We start from the raw sequence: 23,665 nt of genomic DNA, 5'->3' as shown, positions 1-23,665 counted from the left end.
ACACGAATTGTGGTTCTATCACATGGGAAACAGAAGCAGCGAGGACGAATGGAATGGATCTCACGATGACATCATCTTCCCGCGACGTCGCAACAGGCGTGTATAAAACAAATTTTAGAGCGACTGAGAAGGGTAGGGGAAGAGAGGATGAAAGGGCTGGTCCGGCGGGGAAAACAATCCTGGTTCCGGGATCGATATACGTATTCCCTATAATGACCCTGCTCTCTTAGATAGTGGCGCTGAGTGCCAGCTGGTGTCAAAGGAATTCACGTTATTGTCATGTTACTTTATTTAGGACCCCGGCAGTTACAGCACACATACCGTGCAGGGGAGACATATAAAACGGGTTAATTTTATAGACCGTAATTATTATGCATACAGCTAAAGCATAAAATACGCGTTCACATGCACTCATGTCAGGGCTCAGATGACCATTGTGTTTCCAGCCGAGGGTCATGGGAGCAGGGAGCTGTGGTTCACATCCACCTATATGCTATTTTATTCCATTAAAAAGGCTCTATAATTGTCTTTTTGTGTGTTATTGTTAGTTATGGGGGAGGGCTTTTTGTGTAAACGGGGATCAGATTATTGTATAGGGTGAATTCCACCAAATGTGGGATATGTGATTTTTTCTTCTAGGCCAGTGGAAGGCTGATACCTTGCAGCCTAGAGGTCAAGTACAGCCCATTGATGGCCCCTGTAACTAATATACACACACACACTAACACACTAAACATGCTCAGTCCATCATATCCTTACCTTACTAACTTCCTAAATTTCTCATTCTAAATGTAATCATCTAACTATGGTATCAAAAGAATACCTCCTTGAAAAAAACTATATATAGTTTACATGGGTAGACTATTCACAGGAAAAGAGAATAATCGCTGAACCGACATAGCGCAAAAATGGCAAAATTGCTCCGGGACTTGAGGTACCAAAACCCCCTGGGATTGAAGGGGTTAACTATGAAGGAGCGGCCGTTGCGAAAACATGCATAAATCCCGCCCAAGAGGCGTGTTCGTGACGTAAATTATATAAATACGCCGCACCCGCACCCTTTTCACTAGAACTTTCTGTCCTTCGGACGGATTGCTGGGGGCTGGTGGTATCTGCTCACTTTGGTTGTTGCCTGGAATGGCTCGTAAGTGTCCGCTGTGCGGGGTTCATAGGCAGGGCTGCGCGCTACTGTTTTAGAGTCCGTATTATCTCCTTGCGTTGCGGGGGTTGGGGTGATATACCGGGGTACTGGCCTGTTACTCTTTTCATGGGTAGGTGGGGTGTTTGGGGGCTCGTATGCTGCCACCTATTGTTACCTGTGTGTAACTGGCGGCATCTTGTCTTTCTATACGTATAGCTAATAAAACTAGCTGAGTGGGTTTGTGGCGTATTTGGTCCCGTATGGGGTGGATATTATACGTGGCTGGGCTTCCGGTATAAGGTCAGCTTTATGGTTTGATCGTTATACTGGCTATAGGCACGGGGTTACCGAGGGGGGGTCGCATTCGGTATATGCTATACAAACGTGCATTACGGAGCTCGCTGCGGTTGTTGGAGATGGTATCTATAGGGCCCGCTAGCGTGTGTATTTTAGCTTATGAGCTATATCCTAATGGGCTCTCTGGTAGGCTGAGGATTATGGGGGTTGCAGTGCATATAACTGGTTGCCGTCTGTCTTGCGCTTGGCGATATAATGTAGTCCGAGGTTTGTAGGCGGACTAGCTCCCCCACTTGCTGCACATGGCTCCGAGTACTTTGGTTTTTGGTGGCCAGCGTATTAAAGGGGCTCTGGTGACCACTTTATGGTATCAATGAAGTAGACGGTGCTTTATTCTAGAATCACTAAAGCCCATGGTGCTTATACACTCCAGTGACCCAGGCAGCCCTCTGGGCAATGACTGCATATATTGTATGCAGTTTACCTAAATGTGTATGACACAAAGGCTGCTGCACAGTACCTCCCCTGTAGTGCTTTGTTTCAAGCAACTTGCTGCTTGGAATCAATAGCCGCTCATTGCATGCAAGAGACTTAAGTGAAATTCTTACAGGGGTGATTCTGCGTTTGTAAGAAGGAGAGAACGAAAAGATATAGAGACTCCTGCCATCGTATGCGTTAAAGTGCAGATGGTGGTTGAAGAGTTCCTTTATCTGCTGAAGGCTGGGATGATACTAAATGTTCACATCAGCATTACAGACTGTTCCTATAAACCAGGGGCGTCCAACCTGCGGCCCTCCAGCTGCTGCAGGACTACATCACCCTTCATGACCAGGGCTACCATGGTTATTTTGTACCTCAAAGACTGTTTTGTACAACTGAAAATCACCCCTTTCTAACTTACTGTAACCACACGGATACATTAAAGGACATTTTTTCTGTGAATACATAACAGCCAACAAAGCTGAATAAAATTGCTTAATAATCATTTACTTGTCCCAGCTTGGAAGTCCTACACAAGGAGACTTAATATCATTTTTACAGTGAAGGCAAATATTACGATCATATCTTTATCCTTCAAAGTTCTCGTGTTTGGGTATACTAGCTTCATAACACTAACAGCCGCGAGACCCTAAACTGCCCTGTCAAAGTTACTTGAAACGTTTGAGGAAAGGTTTGTATTTAGCGGCATCCTGTAGCACAGAAATATCCCTTATAGATAGGTTTCTCCTTGGAAATACACAGGGCCGAGAGTGATATGGCTGCTTTGGGGGACAAAACAGCGTGTGATGTGCAAAGGTTTACAATGTTTCTCCCCACCTAACTCTACCCCATCAGATTCTGCACCCTATGAAATAAAGTGTGCATAAAATAACATACACAAAACCCGCTAAATTCCATAAAAACTATACTATACTAAGCGCCCCAGTACTGATTTCCAAACGCTAACTCTTAGTTAGCACGCCTGTTATTGCTACAAACCATCTACCTGTGAAATGCAACACAAGCTTTAGAAGACAGACACTTTGTTCATGTAAGGGCATGTGTGTGAAGTGACTGGCGATCACATGACTGCCCCCACCAATCAGATTCAGGAGGGCTGCCTCTTAAAGAGGCATGGTACGTATGACTTCTCAATGGTCCTTAAGTGGTTTTTTTTTTTTTACACAGTGGCACGAAATGTTTGGCACAAATAGGTTTTCTTAAACTGCAATTTAATATATCTGGTTCTGTGCCAAAGGTTTTGCTGTCTTAACTTCCTGTTGAGTAGCATTACATCTCCCCTGGTAAGGTGTTTTGTGGCTTAAGGGTAGTGTTTGTAAGGCTAGTGTGAGAATAAATATTAGAACACGTTAGAACATGTTATGCACAGTAATGTAGCTGCTAGAATTGTGCATTTGGCTTTGTGTTGATTTCAATTTTAATGAAGTTTGTCAATTCGTATGAATATCTGAAAAGAGGCGGGAGCCCCAACAAAAGAAATGTAACGAAAGAGCTCTGAATTTTCATTTGTTTCGGGGGGTTTTTCACTCACCCTCATTCACTCTCTCATGCTTACACGCATGCTGTCTCTGAATGTCTCTCTACCTTCTCTGTGGACCGCTTATGCCTCAGGGACAGCTTATTCCTGCCCGTTCCACCCTTTTATCGGAAGGTCTCTGGTAGGCCATGTCCAGTTATCCACAGAGAAGCAGGCAAAGAAATAAGACAGAATAGGTAGATGCAAGGGAAGAAACAGCTGTGCAGCAAAGGACACCAGAACACCAAAGTGGTCAGGGGAGAAGGTAAAGAGACATTCAGAGAAGGTGAATGAGGGTGAGCCACAACGAGTTTTCAATTTACTGCAGATGTGCACATTCGCTTAATTTTTTTTACATTTACAGTACCCCTTACAGGTTTTTTTTTCTTTCCTCTCAACAGGTGGAAACCAACGTGAACTTTCCCGCCAGAAAAACCTCAAGAAAAACCAAGATTCAAATAAAGGGAAGCGAAAAGATGACAACTTAACACCTGCACAAAGAAAACAAAGGTGAGTTGAATAGCTAGATTTTTCTTCCCAGCCCTTCAATATTTGCTAATGGAATGTTTAGAGACCTGTTTCTGAGATGTTAACTTGTAAAATGTTCTTTCGCAGAGACATGGAGATAATGCAGATGAAACAGAGAGCAGCTGACGAAAAGAAATCAATGCAGCAAAGGAGTAGTTGAGATTGTTGCCAGTCTCAAGGTGTATGAGTCTGCATTAGTTCACATCACTATAAGGACTATAGTGTAATCTGTCATTATCTGCTTTTTCATTTTGTGTAATATGTTGGTTGTAAGATAGGCAAAGTGGACCATTCTAGCCAATTTTATAAAAAAATTTGTTTCTAGAGACTGGTGCTCAAACATGCTGTATATATTTACATTTTCAATAAAAAACAAAAATGTGCATTGTGTTTCATTGTGCTTATGATGATACATACAATTTGATTTTGGATACAGTTGCTGGTTTTCTAGTTGGTGCCAGTATGCATATTGTAGCATGTTGGCTGGGTTCTTTTTCCGGGATCTCAGACCAAACATCTTCCTCTCTCCCTGATAAGTAGCCTTCTTAGGCTATCTTTTAAACATTTCAGTACAGGTTCATTACTTTAACCGTGAAAGGGCTGGCTTCCAACTATTAACCCTATCATGCTGGGAGCAAAGCGCCTCCAACTTGCTCCTGACATAGAATGCCTCTCAGTCTGCCACATTTTAAACTACGACTGAACGTGCCTCAGTGGGGGTGGCAGGCGTTAACAGGTTCAATAGAGATCACTCAACGGTTGGAATAATGCATATAATTTATGAGCCAATTCTGAATACATGCATAATAACAGCGATGAAAGCGGAATGAAACATGCTTACATCCCTTCTTGCATTGGAGCTATGAGCTGCTTCACAGTGTGAGAGAGCTGCGGGGCTAAGCGCCAGGCAACATACACTGATCCTTGGCAGCCCCACCGTTCTGGAAGGGCCACTTTTATATGTTTAGTAATACACGAAAGCCTGAGAATGACCAAAGACCCCTCACTATTATCTAAAAAAACAAACCTGTTATGAGTGCTTATTACCGTATTTGCTCAAATAAAAGACAATGTTTTTTCCAGAACAAATGCAATGCAAAAAAAACCCCTCATCTTATATTCAAGGTCGTCTTATAATTAGACCTCAAATAGAGGTCTGGCTATAAGATTAAGATCCAGATCCCCCGTAGCGCTGCAGGGGACCTGGATCCTCCTCTCTGGCAGCCGGTGAACATCTGTGCGATGCGTGTAGACGACCTCTGCTGCTGCCCGGCACTTCCGTCTGGGCTTTTATGACAGCGGGCCAGCGTGGCATGACCTTCCAGTGGTCTGTCATAGAAGTTCTCTATGTGCAGAGGTTGTCTATGTGCATCACGCGTATGGACACCGGGGAGTCTGGGGGGGCAAAGTGGCATATAGGGGGCTATAAGGCATAACTTGGGGCAGGTTAGCAAATAAAAGATAATACAAACAAGAAATGCATTTTTCTCAATCATAGTTTTTATTAAATATGAAAAAATAGCTTACGTGAGTTAATATTTACATACCATGCAGAAGTTTTTAGCCGTTGATACACAGTCGTTAACTGAAACAGAAATTGGGAATAAAACATTGGGCGAGGAACAACTCTTAGGCTGTCCTTTGACAATTGATAGAGATTTGACAGCCTGATCTCCCGCAGGGATTTACCCCTGTCAATGCTTAGTACATCTGAATCAATTTCTTTATTTTGGCCCCAAGTTTATTAATGTCTTTAGAATGCTCTATCACTCTTTGATTTTCCGCATTTATTTAAGGTAGGGGTGCTCGGCAAAGATGCCTCGTATACAAAATTATTTTTAATTCGATATTGAAACTTTAATTAGAGCATTAATCCATCTGCTCACATTTAAAGAAATTCCAGTAGGTGACCTGGACACTAAAGACCCATTGCATCTGTGACAATGTTTTTGCTCTTCTCTAATCTCAAATGGTGATCCCTGATATCCTTAATAAATTGTAATTAATCCAATAGATCCCCGTGTTAGAAGTTAGAAGGGGGAGACACTTTAAAACAGCCTCACTATTCATGACAAAAATGATTTTATACAGCGTTTCAATATGCAGTACAGAGATGCTGCGTATGTAAAGACAAATACGTACGGGCCAGACATTAATGACATAGGACAATATTGGCAAATAATACATTGCTTAATGTGTTGAGATGCTTCTCGGGACCGTTGCACCCGACCAAACAAATCCACACGGGTCTTTTCTGTGGATAGAATACGGTAGTGGCTGCGGCGTGGGACATTTTTGGCTTGCATGATAAGCGCGTACCCCAATATACTATAACTATCCTACTTAATGAACGCCAAAAAACAGATATTTCATTGATAATTAAATTCTGCGCATTCCATAGAAATTATGTTGTGTCTTTCATGGCTCTAGAATCTTGTGAGACACTCTTACGCAGCAAACACTGAGCTCTTATGAGGGACTACAGGGGAGGAAAAAGGGAGAGCTGAATTTGGGAGCCATTCAGGTATACTGTGTGTATATTGCGCTTTACCAATTACTGACAAAATACCAAATTCACTAAGTTTCCTGCCATAATATGTCACTAATTTTTCGGCTCTTTCCATAAAGTATTCTTCTGTTTGTTTGTTGGGTTTTATTAATTGCTCACCCCCCCGACCCGCCCGGCTTATGTTTAAAATGTGACCGAGAGGGGGCGCTGCGATCGCTAGTTCCACCATATAGGGGGCTATAAGGCATAACTTGGGGCAGGTTAGCAAATAAAAGATAATACAAACAAGAAATGCATTTTTCTCAATCATAGTTTTTATTAAATATGAAAAAATAGCTTACGTGAGTTAATATTTACATACCATGCAGAAGTTTTTAGCCGTTGATACACAGTCGTTAACTGAAACAGAAATTGGGAATAAAACATTGGGCGAGGAACAACTCTTAGGCTGTCCTTTGACAATTGATAGAGATTTGACAGCCTGATCTCCCGCAGGGATTTACCCCTGTCAATGCTTAGTACATCTGAATCAATTTCTTTATTTTGGCCCCAAGTTTATTAATGTCTTTAGAATGCTCTATCACTCTTTGATTTTCCGCATTTATTTAAGGTAGGGGTGCTCGGCAAAGATGCCTCGTATACAAAATTATTTTTAATTCGATATTGAAACTTTAATTAGAGCATTAATCCATCTGCTCACATTTAAAGAAATTCCAGTAGGTGACCTGGACACTAAAGACCCATTGCATCTGTGACAATGTTTTTGCTCTTCTCTAATCTCAAATGGTGATCCCTGATATCCTTAATAAATTGTAATTAATCCAATAGATCCCCGTGTTAGAAGTTAGAAGGGGGAGACACTTTAAAACAGCCTCACTATTCATGACAAAAATGATTTTATACAGCGTTTCAATATGCAGTACAGAGATGCTGCGTATGTAAAGACAAATACGTACGGGCCAGACATTAATGACATAGGACAATATTGGCAAATAATACATTGCTTAATGTGTTGAGATGCTTCTCGGGACCGTTGCACCCGACCAAACAAATCCACACGGGTCTTTTCTGTGGATAGAATACGGTAGTGGCTGCGGCGTGGGACATTTTTGGCTTGCATGATAAGCGCGTACCCCAATATACTATAACTATCCTACTTAATGAACGCCAAAAAACAGATATTTCATTGATAATTAAATTCTGCGCATTCCATAGAAATTATGTTGTGTCTTTCATGGCTCTAGAATCTTGTGAGACACTCTTACGCAGCAAACACTGAGCTCTTATGAGGGACTACAGGGGAGGAAAAAGGGAGAGCTGAATTTGGGAGCCATTCAGGTATACTGTGTGTATATTGCGCTTTACCAATTACTGACAAAATACCAAATTCACTAAGTTTCCTGCCATAATATGTCACTAATTTTTCGGCTCTTTCCATAAAGTATTCTTCTGTTTGTTTGTTGGGTTTTATTAATTGCTCACCCCCCCGACCCGCCCGGCTTATGTTTAAAATGTGACCGAGAGGGGGCGCTGCGATCGCTAGTTCCACCATTTCTACGAACTCTATGGTTGTTTACGTGCTACGGAAGCCCCATTCGTTCAATCGGCGTTTACGGTGTGTTCGCTGACAGCGTGCCTATGGCAGGGTTGGAGGATGATGGGGAAACACTGTTCAGGCGAGGGGCCGGTCAGGTATTGTTACCCTTAATACCCTTTTTGAATGTGGATTTGCACCCACAGGGGTTATACTCCGCTTTTCTGCTGTCTTTAAGGCATGAAACCAAAGTAATCTCCTCTTAGCTACTGAATAATTGCGCCATCTTCTTTTTAACCCTATTATTTGCCCCCTGAATGTGCGTTGCTTATCTGTCAGAGATGCTCGCACGTGCCTTAGCTTTCAGGGGGCTAAGCTGTACCTTTTGTCAACGTGAAATCTCTGTATTAATTGTATTGTTGTAATGTTTTAGTTTCCTACTTTCCTGTCATATTATTTCAGCTAAGACAGACTTACAAATACGTGCCCCTTTCTGCAATATACAATTAAATAAAGTTAAGGTTTTCTGTATTTATGATCACGTGCTACGCTTGCACGTGTTGCATATCTGAGACCTGTGACTTCTTTTCCCTTATCACAGAGTGATGACTCTGATATCTGGGATGATACAGCCCTGATCAAAGCTTACGATAAAGCCGTGTCATCGTTTAAGGTATTGGTGCATTTTATTTCTTTAGTAAAAGCTTGAAAATCACAATCCGGATTTTCTTTTTTTAATATGAATGTCAAGCACAAATCCAAATAAGAGTAGTCAGCACAACTATACTGCTAATAAAGTATAGTGTAATCGATGTAGGGCTGCAACTAACGATTATTTTCATAATCGATTAGTTGGCCGATTATTTTTTCGATTAATCGGATAAAAAAATGAATGTAAATTTTTCATTTATTTAAAATAATTTAATAAACAAATTGTTAAATACAAACATCAGAATAAAAAAAAACTTTGATAAAATACATTTCTTGTCTTTATTTCCCAACCAGCCCCCCCCAATTTATGCACGTTTGAGCCCAGGCTTGCCACGCTGCCTCCCACATATGCCACGCCACGCTGCCTCCCACATATGCCACTCCACGCTGCCTCCCACATATTCCACTCCACGCTGCCCCCCACATATACCACTCCACGCTGCCTCCCACATATACCACTCCACGCTGCCTCCCACATATGCCACGCCACGCTGCCTCCCACATATGCCACTCCACGCTGCCTCCCACATATGCCACTCCACGCTGCCTCCCACATATTCCACTCCACGCTGCCCCCCACATATACCACTCCACGCTGCCTCCCACATATACCACTCCACGCTGCCTCCCACATATGCCACTCCACGCTGCCTCCCACATATGCCACTCCACGCTGCATCCCACATATGCCACTCCACGCTGCCTCCCACATATGCCACTCCACGCTGCCTCCCACATATGCCACGCTGCCTCCCACATGTGCCACTCCACGCTGCCTCCCACATATACCACTCCACTCTGCCTCCCACATATGCTACGCTGCCTCCCACATATACCATTCCACGCTGCCTCCCACATATACCATTCCACGCTGCCTCCCACATATGCCACTCCACGCTGCCTCCCACATATGCCACTCCACGCTGCCTCCCACATATGCCACGCTGCCTCCCACATGTGCCACTCCACGCTGCCTCCCACATATACCACTCCACTCTGCCTCCCACATATGCTACGCTGCCTCCCACATATACCATTCCACGCTGCCTCCCACATATACCATTCCACGCTGCCTCCCACATATGCCACTCCACACTGCCTCCCACATATGCCATTCCACGCTGCATCCCACATATGCCACTGCACGCTGCCTCCCACATATGCCACTCCACCCCCACATATGCCACTGTGCCTGATACGCCTTATACCCCCTGATACACCACTCCATCCTCCCCAGACATGCCACACTACCTCCCAGACATGCCACGCTGCCCTCCCCACATATGCCACTCCAGTCTACCCCCAGATATGCCACTGTGGCCCCAGATATGCCTTATACACCCTGATACACCACTCCGTCCTCCCCAGACATGCCACACTGCCCTCCCCACATATGCCTTATATACCGTATATGCCTTATACCCCCGGATATGTCTCTCCGTCCTCCCCTGATATGCCTTATACCCCCCAGATATCTCATGGTGCCCTCATAGAGTCACAGACCCGTTCACATCACACTGACATCATACTTTTTTAAATAAGTACTGGGTTAATCTTCACTGCCCCAGGATTTAGATTCCCCTTAGTTTGGCCCCCCTTTATCTCTAACTGCACCTTAAGTTAACTTTATTAAATTAATCAAATTAACCCTCAGTCCTCATCATTAAATTAACCCTAAACACCCCATTAACCATAACTACCCCTAAATTAACTCTAAATACCCCATCAAAACAACTACCCTAAATTAACCCTAAACACCCCATTAACCATAACTGCCCCTAAATTAACCCTAAACACCCCATTAACCATAACTGCCCCTAAATTAACCCTAAACACCCCATTAACCATAACTGCCCCTAAATTAACCCTAAACACCCCATTAACCACAGCATCCCCTAAATTAACCCTAAAGACCCTGTCAACCACAACAGCCCCTAAATTAACCTTAAACATACCATTAACCACAACTGCCTCAAATTAACCCCAAACACCCCATTAACCACAGCTGCTCCTAAATTAACCCTAAACACCCCATTAACCATAGCTGCCCCTAAACACCCCATTAACCATAACTTCCCCTAAATTAACCCTAAACACCCCATTAACCATAACTGCCCCTAAATTAACTCCCACTTACCCTAACTTTCAGCAGCCCAAATATTAATTTTATACTTACAGTTAGATGAGTGTCACAGCCATGTGGTTCTGGCCTTCTGGGAGAAGGAAGGGGGCGGGGCCAGTTGTCACAGTGATTACAGGGAGGGGCTGGTAAGTAGGAGCTGCTGCTGTGAGTCAGACTAAACGGATTATATAATGAGGGGTATTTTTCAGAGCGTTTGCTCTGAAAAAACCCTCATTTTATAATCGATAATAATCGATTCAACTAATCGATAATGAAATTCGTCGGCAACGAATTTCATTATCGATTATTATCGATTTTATCGATTAGTTGTTGCAGCCCTAAATCGATGAATGATTAGCATTGTTCCTAGATTGTATCATATAGCATGATCCATTAGCACAAATCCATTTACAAATGTCATGTAGGAAACAATATACAGTATCTCACAAAAGTGTAAATATTTTATTACATCTTTTCATGTGACAACACTGCAGAAATGACACTCTGCTATAATGTAAAGTGGTGAGTGTACAGCCTGTATAACAGTGTAAATTTGCTGTCCCCTCAAATATAACTCAACACGCAACAAAAGTGAGTACACCCTTAAGTGGAAAAGTTAAAATTGGGCCCAAAGTGTCAATATTTTGTGTGGCCACCATCGTTTTCCAGCACTGCCGTAACCCTCTTGGGTATGGAGTTCACCAGAGCTTCACAGGTTGCTACTGGAGTCCCCTTCCACTCCTCCATGACGACATCACGGAGCTGGTGGATGTTAGAGACGTTGCGTTCCCCCACCTTCCGTTTGAGGATGCCCCACAGATGCTCAATAGGGTTTAGGTCTGGAGACATGCTTGGCCAGTCCTTCAACTTTACCCTCAGCTTCTTTAGCAAGGCAGTGGTCGTCTTGGAGGTGTTTGGGGTCGTTATGTTGTAATACTGCCCTGCGGCCCAGTCTCCAAAGGAGGGGATCATGCTCTGCTTCGGTATGTCACAGTACATGTTGGCATTCATGGTTCCCTCAATGAACTGTAGCTCCCCAGTGCCGGCAGCACTCATGCAGGCCCAGACCATGACACTCCCACCACCATGCTTGACTGTAGGCAAGACACACTTGTCTTTGTACTTTGTACTCCCGCCACACACGCTTGACACCATCTGAACCAAATAAGTTGATCTTGGTCTCATCGGACCACAGGACATGGTTCCAGTAATCCCTGTCCGTAGTCTGCTTGTCTTCAGAAAACTGTTTGCGGGCTTTCTTGTGCATCATCTTTAGAAGAAGCTTCCTTCTAGGACGACAGCCATGCAGACCAATTTGATGCAGTGTGCGGCGTATGGTCTGAACGCTGACAGGCTGACCCCCCCACTCCTTAGACCTCTGCAGCAATGCTGGCAGCACTCATACATCTATTTCCCAAAGACTACCTCTGGATATGAGGCTGAGCGCGTGCACTCATCTACTTTGGTCGACCATGCCTGTTCTGAGTGGAACCTGTCTTGTGAAACCGCTGTATGGTCTTGCCCACCGTGTTGCAGCTCAGTTTCTTGGCAGTCTTCTTACAGCCTAGGCCATCTTTATGTAGAGCAACAATTCTTTTTTTCAGAGTCCTTTGCCATGTTGAACTTCCAGTGACCAGTGTGAGAGTGGTACCATCAAACTTAACACACCTGCTCCCCATTCACACCTGAGACCTTGTAACACTGAGTCACATGACACCAGGGAGGGGAAATGGTTAATTGGGCACAATTTGGACATTTCCACTTAGGGGGGTACTCACTTTTGTTGCCAAGGTTTAGACATTAATGGCTGTGTGTTAAGTTATGTTTGCGGGGACAGCAAATTTACAGGCTGTACACTCACTACTTTACATTGTAGCAGAGTGTCATGTCTTCAGTGTTGTCACATGAAAAGATATAACAAAATATTTACAAAAATGTGAGGGGTGAACTCACTTTTGTGAGATATTGTAGATTAGACTGTACCCCTGAGATTTTATCCAATGTTTTGGTATGGACACCTTTATCAAAGGCAAACAGGATCTTAGCATTTATTTTCAAATGTTTTCACTATTAAAATTATTTTTTATTTGAAAATCAGAGAAAAGAATACATTAACACATTTTTTTAGTGTTATGATTATAGTGTTTATTACTGGTGTGTTTGCCTTTCAGAAAGCTCTGAAGGACGGAGATAGTACAATGGCTCCTCCTATACCTGAAAAAAACTCCAGCACAAAAAGGAAAAATCGGAAGAAGAAGAAAAGCAGAAAGAAAAGCAATGCTCCACCTTTGAAGACGGTGATCTAATACTTTTATATAAAAACACTCATCCAGTTGTAATATTTTGGTTTGGTATAATTTATATATAAATGGGTCCAACTAGCTATAGATCACTGTTCAGAATAATTGTCATGTTTTATAAAAAAGGCCAACTAAATCCATGCTCATGCGGTCCGATTGACATGTAGAACAACCAAGCAGGCAGGATCTACTCAACATAGGCGTATACATGACTGAGGGGCAAGAGTATTTTGTTGTTGTTGTTATAATATATATATATATATTTTTTTATATAGCGCCAACAATTTACGCATCACTTCTTGCAATACATAATAAGGGTTATGACAAGACTAGGATTGACAGACTAGTCACTGTTATTCGTCAATTGTGTACAATTAAATCCAAATGTGGAACTCTGTAATAATTACATTAATCAGGCACTGACATTAAAACTGAGTATTTCAGTAATGTAGGGTTTCGGAATCCTTTTACATAGCATGCACAGCGGGGTCTTAATTCTCGAGTGATCCTTTGTATTTTTGCTCTTCAGAGATGCAGTTAGTCATAGAGGTGAAAAACGCTTTAGATAGTTGACACAATAACCTGGATGAGGTGCGTAACTCTTCTGCTTTTAAAACATGCATAGTGAACCTCATAAAGTATTACTCCTCATAAAGTATTACAATCAATATAAGGGAACATAAAGTGCTATTTTAAACATATACCAAGACTTATATTTTTTATACAACCCTGTACAATTTTTTCAGAATGCATATTATTATTTATTTATTGTTTTATATAGCACCATCAAATTCCGTAGCGCTGTGCAATGGGTAGACAGGTCATAACAAGTAGTATGTAACATAACAAATTGACTTATGGAGACAACAGGGGCCATATCTGTGCACTTATATTTTGTATTTGCATTATTACCTACTCAACATGTATATTTCATCTTTATTTTCCAGTGGCGAGTAGGTGATGCCTGTAATGCAGTTTGGTCCGAGGATGGTAATGTTTATCCAGCTACTGTCTCTTCTATTGATGCAAAGAGAGGGGCTTGTGTAGTGTCTTACACTGGTTATGGAAATTCTGAAGAGCAAGACTTGGCTGACTTGCTTTTCCCAGACAGCTCTGAAGTAGACAGTGACCAGAAGTATCAAGAACTGGTAAGGACCCTCCCATGAGTTCCAGTTGATGCATCGTTTCCCCAGTAGGAGTCAAATTGCTTGTTTGAGAAGCATTGATCCTTTTGCTTTCGTTCAACCCAATATTAGAATTTGAAAATAGTAAAACTTTTGAAAACCCTAAAGAAACTCTTGCATAAAAAAGATATTTTAATTACGATCTGGTAAAATTATGTCCGTAATCACCAAAGATAGTCTGTTGTAAAATCATTTTGCAGTTTAAGTTGTTGAAGCACTTCAGACAGCTTGGCGCTGTGTCCAGTCTCTTTACATCATTTATGTGTGGGATACACCCTTTCTGATTACAAAACCTGCTGAATAGATTCTACTTCTTGTGTTTTTATATATTTTGCTGTTACGTTTTTCTTGGTGTTACTGGACGCCTCAATGTCGAGGCATTGCAGCAACGCCAGCTAAAGGAAGAAAGCAATCGTGTCGGGGACGTTAATTGTCGTTAAGGGGCTGCATTTCCATGACATGCCTGGCACTTCAATTGTCATCAAGGGGCTTTATCCCCCACTGTAATTTCTGGCTAGTGTATGTTTTGCTTAGGTTTGACAGTGTTTAACCCATCACACGGTACTGCATGGGCCGAGAAGGGTAATTAAGAGAAAATTAGATGTGTAAGCCATTTGGGTACGTTCTCCCTTATTTTTGTCAAGGTGTTTTAGTCCTGTTCCTACAGTTGAGATACCTTTATCCTTCAACTAGCTGTTATAATTATCTTGTCTGTTCCAGGATGTTAATGGAGATGAGCATTCTACAGATGAAAGTGATAGGTCTTCCAGGTCAGCTTCAAACAAAGATCCTCACAGTCGAACTGTACCACAGTGGAACCCTAACTTCCCTCCTGCTCCACCTCCACCATTTAACCCGGGGTTTGGCTGGGTAAGAATGCCGCATCACTAAGTTTCATTCTTTTGACACCATAGTTGGAGTACCAGGATTTAAGGAAATGTGCATGGATGCATTGTCTGTGTAGGAAGCAACAGTGAAGCCAAGGAGTTTGGTTTGACTGTGCTTCTTAAAGACTTTTGTATATAAACCAATCTGTACTAAGTAGTCAAACACAAATTTCCCTTATTTCAGCAGCTTAAGCGAATGACCTGCAGTCTAGAGCTGACATAAAAAGAACTTTATGCTCTTGATTGCCTTTTTGTGGATATTCACATTGATTATTTGTTATTCGGCAGAGATGTGTCCAGTTTGCCCTAAAATTTAGCTCAACAGCACTATTAAAATTTTAACAGTGTAGATTAATTGATCGGTCGGTTGCATTTGTTTTCTTTTAAATGCATTCTGACTTTTAAATTCAACTTGCTTCAAGAAGGCTGAGGGTAACCACACCTCTTATCCAGTCCCTCCCAGCTTGTGTGCGTTGGAATAATGGGGATTAAATCCATTTTAAGGTGGGTGGAATGATCTGGTTCCTGTTCCATGTACATAAGGATGGAACCTGGCTAGTAATTTCACTGCATCTCACATAACTTGTGCTCAATATATTCTGGGGCTCAATCCATTCCAGTTGGGACAAGCAAGCTGCCTTTAACTCGATACCTCAAACTTAAGTGAATAGGTCCCACTACAAAAATAACAGCATCATTAAAATTTACATCAACGCATAAGTCATGCTGTACAGAGGGCCATGCTCTTGCAAATATCCAGTCTGTTCGGTTAAGGGGAACAGAAACTTGAAGAAAGGGGCTTATTGGGTAAGGATTACTGTAATTGTCTGACAATTTAGTAGTCTCTGGGACATGTGGTCCATTCTTTCAGAATGTAGGTTGTTGGTATTGGGATGAATTGTATGCTTCTCCGAATAGGTTTAATGTAAGAATAAGCAGGAGAGGGCTTGACAGCTTCCATGGAATTCCTTATGTTGCTCTAAGAACTTTTTGTTGTGAGTTAATTGCTTCTATTATTTGCAGCATGGTGAGAAACCAAATCAGGCGCATGCCTTCCTTTCTGGTTGGCCACCTCCATTCCCCCCTGGACCACCAGTAAGTACATTTTACATTCCTGTGAAAAAAGTATGTACCCCTTCCAGACTTCTATTTTTGCATATTTGCCACACTTAAATGTTTCAGATTATCAAATCAATTTTAACATTAGACAAAGATAACTTAAGTTTTTTAAAAAATAATTTCACTTATAGGATGTAGAAAGCTATCCTACCCTAGCTGGCCCTGTGTAAAAAAGTAATTGCTCCCTTAGTTACTAAATCAACCAATTAACCAAACTTGACAATTGGGTTCAACTTCACTAGACACACCCAGGCATGATTACTGCCAGCCCTGTTGAATCTAAACATCAAATGGAAGCTGTCTTGCAAAGTGAAGTAAGATAAAGAAATTCAAGAACAGATGAGAAAGTCATTGACCTCTATCAGTCCTGAAAGTTACTAACCCATGTCAAAGGCTTTGTGACTCCAGTGAAACACAGAGAGCCATTATCCAAGACCCAGACTAGCATGTGTATAACTGCAGACCTTGCTTGTCCGTGTTCAGGAGACTGCAAAAAAAAAAGACATCCACGAGAGAGTTGTAAGGCGACCACCACCTCTGACACAAAAGCTTATGCCAAGACTTTTGGTTTAAAGTTATGCTCACTGATGATTTAAAAGTGGAAATTCTGGAAGGCATGGATCCTGTTACATTGTTCATAAAGCTAACACAGCATCCCACAATAAGATCATCATATCAACAGTGAACCTCTGGCTGAGCAAACAGACAAATGTTTTCATATGGGTGATACAGGTTTTGATTAGCTTTGTCTTCAATAAATGAATCAGAAAGCTGTCTGAGACATTTTAAATGTGACGAGAAGAAATAGAAGGATTATATAGGTATGTGTGTATATAGTAGCAACTCTTCTACAAAGAAAAAATATGTAGCATGTTCAGGTTTTACTGTTGAATTGTTTCTTACCTGGTAAGATTATAGAATCTCTTTAACCTTTTTTTTTTCTTGTGCCATTTAGGGCTGCAACTAACGATTATTTTAATAATCGATTAGTTGGCCGATTATTTTTTCGATTAATCGGATAAAAAAATGTAAATTTTTTTCAATTTAAAATAATGTAATAAAAAACGTACAATTTACACTTTCATCTCTTTATCACAATGGCCTCTCTCTATTCACATTCTTATTTTACTGACATAATAAGAGCTACAAGAACCCAAACACAGTGTTTCTCAAACTAGGTTTTAATACAAAGTTATTAGTAAATATTAATTCATATGTTAACTATTTTTCATATTTAATAAAAACTATGAGATAAAAAGCCTTGTTTAAATTTTTTGCCCCCGGTTATGCACATCTGACCCCCAGCTTGCCACTCTGCCCCCATATATGCCTTATACCTCTTATATGCCAGTGATATGCAACTGAGCCCCCTGATATACCTTTTACCCCCAGATATGTTTTATGCCCCCCTGATATGCCTAATATCGATATGCCTTATACCCCCTATATGCCACTGAGCCCCCTGATATACCTTTTACCCCCAGATATGTTTTATGCCCCCCTGATATGCCTAATATCGATATGCCTTATACCCCCTATATGCCCTGAAATTCATAATACCCCCCCTACACCACTATAACTCACCCATACACCACTCTGGCCCCTCCCCCTCCCATACACCACTCTGGCCCCTCCCCCTCCCATACACCACTCTGGCCCCTCCCCCTCCCATACACCACTCTGGCCCCTCCCCCTCCCATACACCACTCTGGCCCCTCCCCCTCCCATACACCACTCTGGCCCCTCCCCCTCCCATACACCACTCTGGCCCCTCCCCCTCCCATACACCACTCTGGCCCCTCCCCCTCCCATACACCACTCTGGCCCCTCCCCCTCCCATACACCACTCTGGCCCCTCCCCCTCCCATACACCACTCTGGCCCCTCCCCCTCCCATACACCACTCTGGCCCCTGCCCCTCCCATACACCACTCTGGCCCCTGCCCCTCCCATACACCACTCTGCCTCCTCCCATACACCACTCTGCCTCCTCCCCCTCCCATACATCACTTTGGCTCCCCCCCTCCCATACTCCACTCTGCCTCCTCCCCCCTCCCATATACCACTCTGGCTCCTCCCCCTCCCATATACCACTCTGGCTCCTCCCCCTCCCATATACCACTCTGGCTCCTCCCCCTCACATACATCACTCTGACTCCTCCCCCTCCCATACATCACTCTGGCTCCTCCCCCTCCCATACACCACTCTGCCTCCTCCCCCTCCCATACACCACTTTGCCTCCTCCCCCTCCCATACATCACTTTGCCTCCTCCCATACTCCACTCTGCCTCCGGTCAGCCATGGAGGTTCACAAGACACCGGGGAGCCGGGTAGAGAGGCAGAGTGCCGGATGGGAGGGGGAGGAGCCAGAGTGGTGTATGAGAGGGTGGCTCCCATACACCCCTCTGACTCCTCCCCCCTCCCATACACCGCTCTGCCTCTCTACCCGGCTCCGTTACTGACAGGAACTTTCACTGCAGCTTCATGGAAGCCTCAGCGTAAGTGAAGGTGAGTAACGGAGGCAATGCAGACCCTCACCGGCTGACAGAGAGGATGATCCTCTGTCAGTCGGTGGGGGTCTAAACGATGCGCACAGACAGCCTCCGTTACTGCCCTTCACTTACGCTGAGGCTTCTATGAAGTCAGTAACGGAGCCGGGTAGAGAGGCAGAGTGATGTATGGGAGGGGGGAGGAGTCAGAGGGGTGTATGGGAGGGGGAGAGAGACGGAAGTGAGAGACCGGCCGACAGTGAGGGGAATCCAGGTCCCCTGCAGCGTTGCGGGGGATCTGGATTCTAGTGTTATAATCCGATCTCTGTTGGAGGTCGGATTATAATTTTTATAATCGATAAAAATCGATTCGATTAATCGATAATGAAAATTGTTGACAATGATTTTCATTATCGATTTTATCGATTAGTTGTTTCAGCCCTAGTGCCATTTGTACCATGTATTTGTTCACATATGTCATGTTTAGTGACCCAGACAAACTACACATTTTTATTTTGTCTGGACCAGTAGTGTCTTCGTTTGTAACCATATTAATACAAATGACAATCTAATGAGAAAGTGTTAAAAAAAAATAATATATAAACTAAGCTAAAACTAAAAGGAAAAAATAATGCAGGTTTCTCTTCTACAAAGTCAGTTCTGCTGCTGAAATTAAAGTCTGGCATTATAATATTTATAGTTTCAGAATTGTTTGAAATAAATTACATATGCCTGGTATATAAGCTATGAAACACATTCAGTACATTAAACAGACTTATTTAGTTACTTGGTTATACACGTATGACATTAATTTATTCAGTTTTGTTAATGGCATTCAAAATCTTTGCAGGAAACCTCTGTTTTAAAGATTGTAATAGGGCTGCAACTAACAATTATTTTCGTAATCGATTAGTTGGTTAGTTTAACCCCTTCAGGACCGGGATTTTGATACTAAGGTGTCGCTAAAGGACCGGAGCCGTTTTTGTGTTTTTGCCATGTCTTTCTTCAACTGTAATTTCTCTCTTATCAATTGGTGCACCCACACAAATCATATATTGTTTTTTTCAGCACAAGTAGGGCTTTCATTTGAAACCATAGTAAGCTGGGTAGTACATTGTTTTGTTTGAAAAAAACTGGAAAAAGTGGGGAAAAAATGAAAAAACGCATTTTTTTTACAGTTTTGTATACATACAAATTGTACACACATTAAACCAATGGGAAAAAATTATCCCAAATATATTCATTAACTTGTCCTGATTTGGAAACCACCCAACATGGCCAGGATTTTTATCTATTTTGACCAGTATAGGGCAAATATTGCAAGGCATGCATCACGTTTTTGAAATGTAATTTTTTTCAAATTTGGCATGGTAGTCTAATAACTGCAATAGTTGTCACAGATACTGATTACCCACCCAAAATTATATGTTTATGAACAGTAGATAAGTCAAGGTGTACAACTAGGGTCATTTTGACACTTTTCAAACAGGGATTTTATCGCCAATTGCTGCCAAATTTTGAGGTATTTTTATATTTTTTTGGGTTTTTTTGCATATGTTGCAATGTTGCTTTAGATTTTATATTATATTTTGTATAGAATATGTGCAACTGCAGAACAAAACACCAAATTGTGTTCACCAACATCCCCCGGTTCCAACAAGGCCTCACATGCATGGTTCATGCATTTTTTGAGGAAGCTATGAGGGCAAAACTGGAACATGCGCATTTTCGTTTTCACATTTGGAATTTTCAGAAATTGGTTTCCTGGGCCCATATCCCATTTGGGACATTTTGGAAGCCCCCTGCTGTAAATTACCCCATAAAAGTATATATTTATGAACAGTAGACAAGTCAAGGTGTTCAACTAGGGTAGTTTTGACAGTTTTCAGCTAGCCTTTTCTTCACTGATGTCTGCCAAAGTTCACGGAAAATTTATTTTATTGCGTTTTTAACAAATACATTTCAATGTTAAAATTTATTTCTTGCACAGCATATGTGCAACAGTGGAAGAAAGCACCACATTTTGTTCACCAACACCCCCCGGTTCCAACAAGGCCTCACATGCATGGTTCATGTATTTTTTGAGGAAGCTATGAGGGCAAAACTGGAACATGTGCATTTACATTTTTTTAAATATTTTTTTTCATCAGATTACTTGTAAGTGACAGGTTTAGGCCGCTGACATCAATCAGGGAGACCGATCAATAATCAGCGACTTAAAATGTCACCGACAAGTGATCAGGTAATAATTATGATTTTTTCATTTTATTAATAATTTGTGTTTTTTCATAATTACCCTAGATGACCCCTCTCTCTTTGTAGAGCAGGGTCATCCGTGGGCTGCCATAATGATCCGATCACTCCTATTGGCCAGCGGCGATCTGATCAGCCCAGCATTTGACCTGGAAGCACCCTGGACTTTCAGGTCAGTGCTGTTATTTTTTTTTTAATTATTATTATTATTTTATTTTTTTTTATTTTTTTTTTTTTTAAATTATTATTATTTTTTACATTATTTTTTTTAACTCTTTCAATGCTGATGCTCCATTGAAGCACAGCATTGATTGATATTTAGTCCCCACAAGCTTGTGGGGACTAATATTAACCCCTGCAATGCTGCGATGGGGGTCATACACAATCGCAGCATTGAAGAGGTTAATTGAGGAAGAGGGGGGTAGGGGTTAACTGAGGAAGGGTGGGGGTGGGGGTGTCTGGTCTCCACACTCATGTGGAGACCAAAGAACCCTGTCTCCCTGTCCCTGAAGCTGCCTCTGGCAGCTGGGACACAATCTCCAATAGACTGGAGATTGTAGGGGAGGAGTCTCTCTGATCAGTCCTACAGGACTGATCAGAGGACTTCTGGGGGCTCGTTTTTGCTGTTGCTGGTCTGCCTGGGCTTCCAGGCAGACCACCAGCAGCAGAACCCCCTAAAAAACGGGAATTAACCCCTTCATTGAAGGGGTTAACGCTGCACTGACGCTCTCATGGAGCGATCAGGCAGCAGGGGGGTGTTGGATCAGATCCCCACACTTGTGTGGGGACCCATTCAATACCCCCCCCCTTCCCTGAAGCTGCCTGTGGCAGCTGAAACAGCGATTGCAGATTTTTCTGCAATCGCTGTTTCTGCCTACAAAATCACTCCGTGGGAGTGATCGTGGGCTTGGGGGCGGGCTTAGACAGGCTGTGCTGTCTGCCCAGGAGTCCTGGGCAGACAGCAGCAGCAGCGCCCCCGCGATCACCGCGATTGTGGTGATGTGGGGGCGTTTTTTGGAGGAGACGTACCTGGTACGTCCCGGTCTACCGGTGACTGTTAACCAGGAAGTACCAGGTACGTCCCGGTACTGAAGGGGTTAATGAACAAACTGTTTTAAAAACAAACATCAGAATAAAAAAATGATATGCCTTATGCCCCCCCGTGCTTCAGACTGCCTGGTGTCTAGTCTGGACAGCTGGTGAACGTCTGCGTGATGCACGTAGACAACCTCTGCTGCTGGCCTGCACTTTCGCTGGAGCTTCTGTGGTGGAGCACCGGAAGGTCATGTGATGCCGTGCTCCTTCATAAAAGCCCCAGCGGAAGTGGAAGGCAGTAGCGGAGGTTGTCTGCGTGCATTGTGCAGAGGTCCACCGGCTGCCAGAGAGAAGGTTGTTATTATCGATTGGTTGTTGCAGCCCTAGATTGTAAATAATCAACCATGCTTTTTACTTTTTGGGACACTTGCAGCCTTTAACCATCTGCAGTTTCATAAAACATGAAAGTGCCATATCTGTGTATCTCTTTAAAACCATGTAGCTGCTTGTCCTGTAGATCTTAGCAAAAACATAGCTTTGTATCTTAAATGTAATAAAATGCTTCTGTCTATATAAAATTGGTAAGAAGACCATGTCACAATATTAAGGCCATTAAGCGTGAATGCACTAAAATATAAGCAACTCTTGTTAAGTTTTTCCATGCTTTGCTTCTGTGGTTTTTCCATAAGTAGTCTTGTAATTGTTTTTTTATTAACACCAGGCATGCTTTAAGGCTTTTTTTTTTTTTTTTTTTTTTTGGGGGGTTATCCTTGGTTTTCCTAAAGCTTATTTCATGTATTTTAGATGATTCCACCTCCACCTCCCTTGGGGCCAGATACCTCTGAAGATGATGAAGCCCTGGGCAGCATGTTAATTGCTTGGTATATGAGTGGCTATCATACCGGCTATTATCTGGTAAGCAGAAACGGGTTGAATGTCAACATATCCACTGAGCAGTATGAATGAAGAGCAATCCGGGTGCACTTAAAACCTTTTTTCCCCCACCATAGCAATCAATGGAATGATAGAGTAAACATTCTGTTGGTTGTGCTGTCTTTATTTGTTTCTAATGCAAAGTAAAATGGATAAAGGGATAAGCTTTTAAGGTTTGTCTTGAATATGATTACGGGAGATTACACTCTCTAAATCGGATTAAAGCACAATGTTTTCAAGGTTGGAATTTTCATCAGTGACTATTCCACACTTTCTTTTTTCTTAGGGGTGGGGGGGATTGTAAAGTTAAACAAACTTAAGGTGAAAATAACATGGGGCTGAATTTTCTCATGTCTGTCATACTGATGGCCTTCCTTATACATGAACTTACCACCCATCGAATCTTACTAAATCTTACGAAGTATTACTTTGTGTGTTATAGGGTTTAAGACAGAGTCGAATGGAGGCGTCATGTGGGAAATATCCTTCTTCAAAATAACTACATTTGTTCAAATGTAAGTATTTCATGTGATGAACTCTAAAGTGTGTCAAGCAGGGACTTCACCTTGAATGTAATATGGGGGGCATTATTCTTCCAGTGTGTTC

At 42.4% G+C, this 23,665-nt stretch overlaps 2 protein-coding genes across 2 annotated transcripts; both read left to right on the top strand.

The window, feature by feature from the left end:
- Positions 1–1,137: 1,137 nt before the first annotated feature.
- Positions 1,138–4,143, top strand: LOC149303087 (small EDRK-rich factor 1-like). The gene is made up of 3 exons (XM_089481831.1): positions 1,138–1,144; positions 3,857–3,965; positions 4,071–4,143. Exons 1-3 carry the CDS (start codon positions 1,138–1,140, stop codon positions 4,141–4,143), a joined length of 189 nt encoding a protein of 62 aa, XP_089337957.1.
- A 3,987-nt stretch (positions 4,144–8,130) lies between these two features.
- Positions 8,131–23,558, top strand: LOC149303086 (survival motor neuron protein 1-like). Its single transcript, XM_089481877.1, has 8 exons — positions 8,131–8,184; positions 8,628–8,699; positions 13,031–13,156; positions 14,107–14,307; positions 15,064–15,213; positions 16,254–16,325; positions 22,931–23,041; positions 23,502–23,558. The coding sequence occupies exons 1-8, from the start codon at positions 8,131–8,133 to the stop codon at positions 23,556–23,558; spliced, it is 843 nt and encodes a 280-aa protein (XP_089338003.1).
- The last annotated feature ends 107 nt before the right edge of the window (positions 23,559–23,665 follow it).

This window comes from Sceloporus occidentalis, unplaced genomic scaffold (genome assembly GCF_023333645.1).
Source record: "Sceloporus occidentalis isolate IW3139 unplaced genomic scaffold, rSceOcc1.0.p SCAF_16, whole genome shotgun sequence".
Classification (NCBI taxonomy): Eukaryota; Metazoa; Chordata; class Lepidosauria; order Squamata; family Phrynosomatidae; genus Sceloporus; species Sceloporus occidentalis.
Note: the sequence above shows the minus strand (reverse complement) of the source record. Positions and strands in the feature narration are given on the sequence as shown.

Excerpts from the sequence above, each read along its gene's own strand:
- LOC149303087 (XM_089481831.1), top strand. Across the intron at positions 3,966-4,070 it reads CCTGCACAAAGAAAACAAAG|AGACATGGAGATAATGCAGA; the intron begins GTGAGTTGAATA and ends GTTCTTTCGCAG.
- LOC149303086 (XM_089481877.1), top strand. The coding sequence starts at position 8,131 with ATGGCAGGGTTGGAGGATGATGGGGAAACACTGTTCAGGCGAGGGGCC. Across the intron at positions 14,308-15,063 it reads ACCAGAAGTATCAAGAACTG|GATGTTAATGGAGATGAGCA; the intron begins GTAAGGACCCTC and ends TGTCTGTTCCAG. Across the intron at positions 15,214-16,253 it reads TTAACCCGGGGTTTGGCTGG|CATGGTGAGAAACCAAATCA; the intron begins GTAAGAATGCCG and ends TATTATTTGCAG.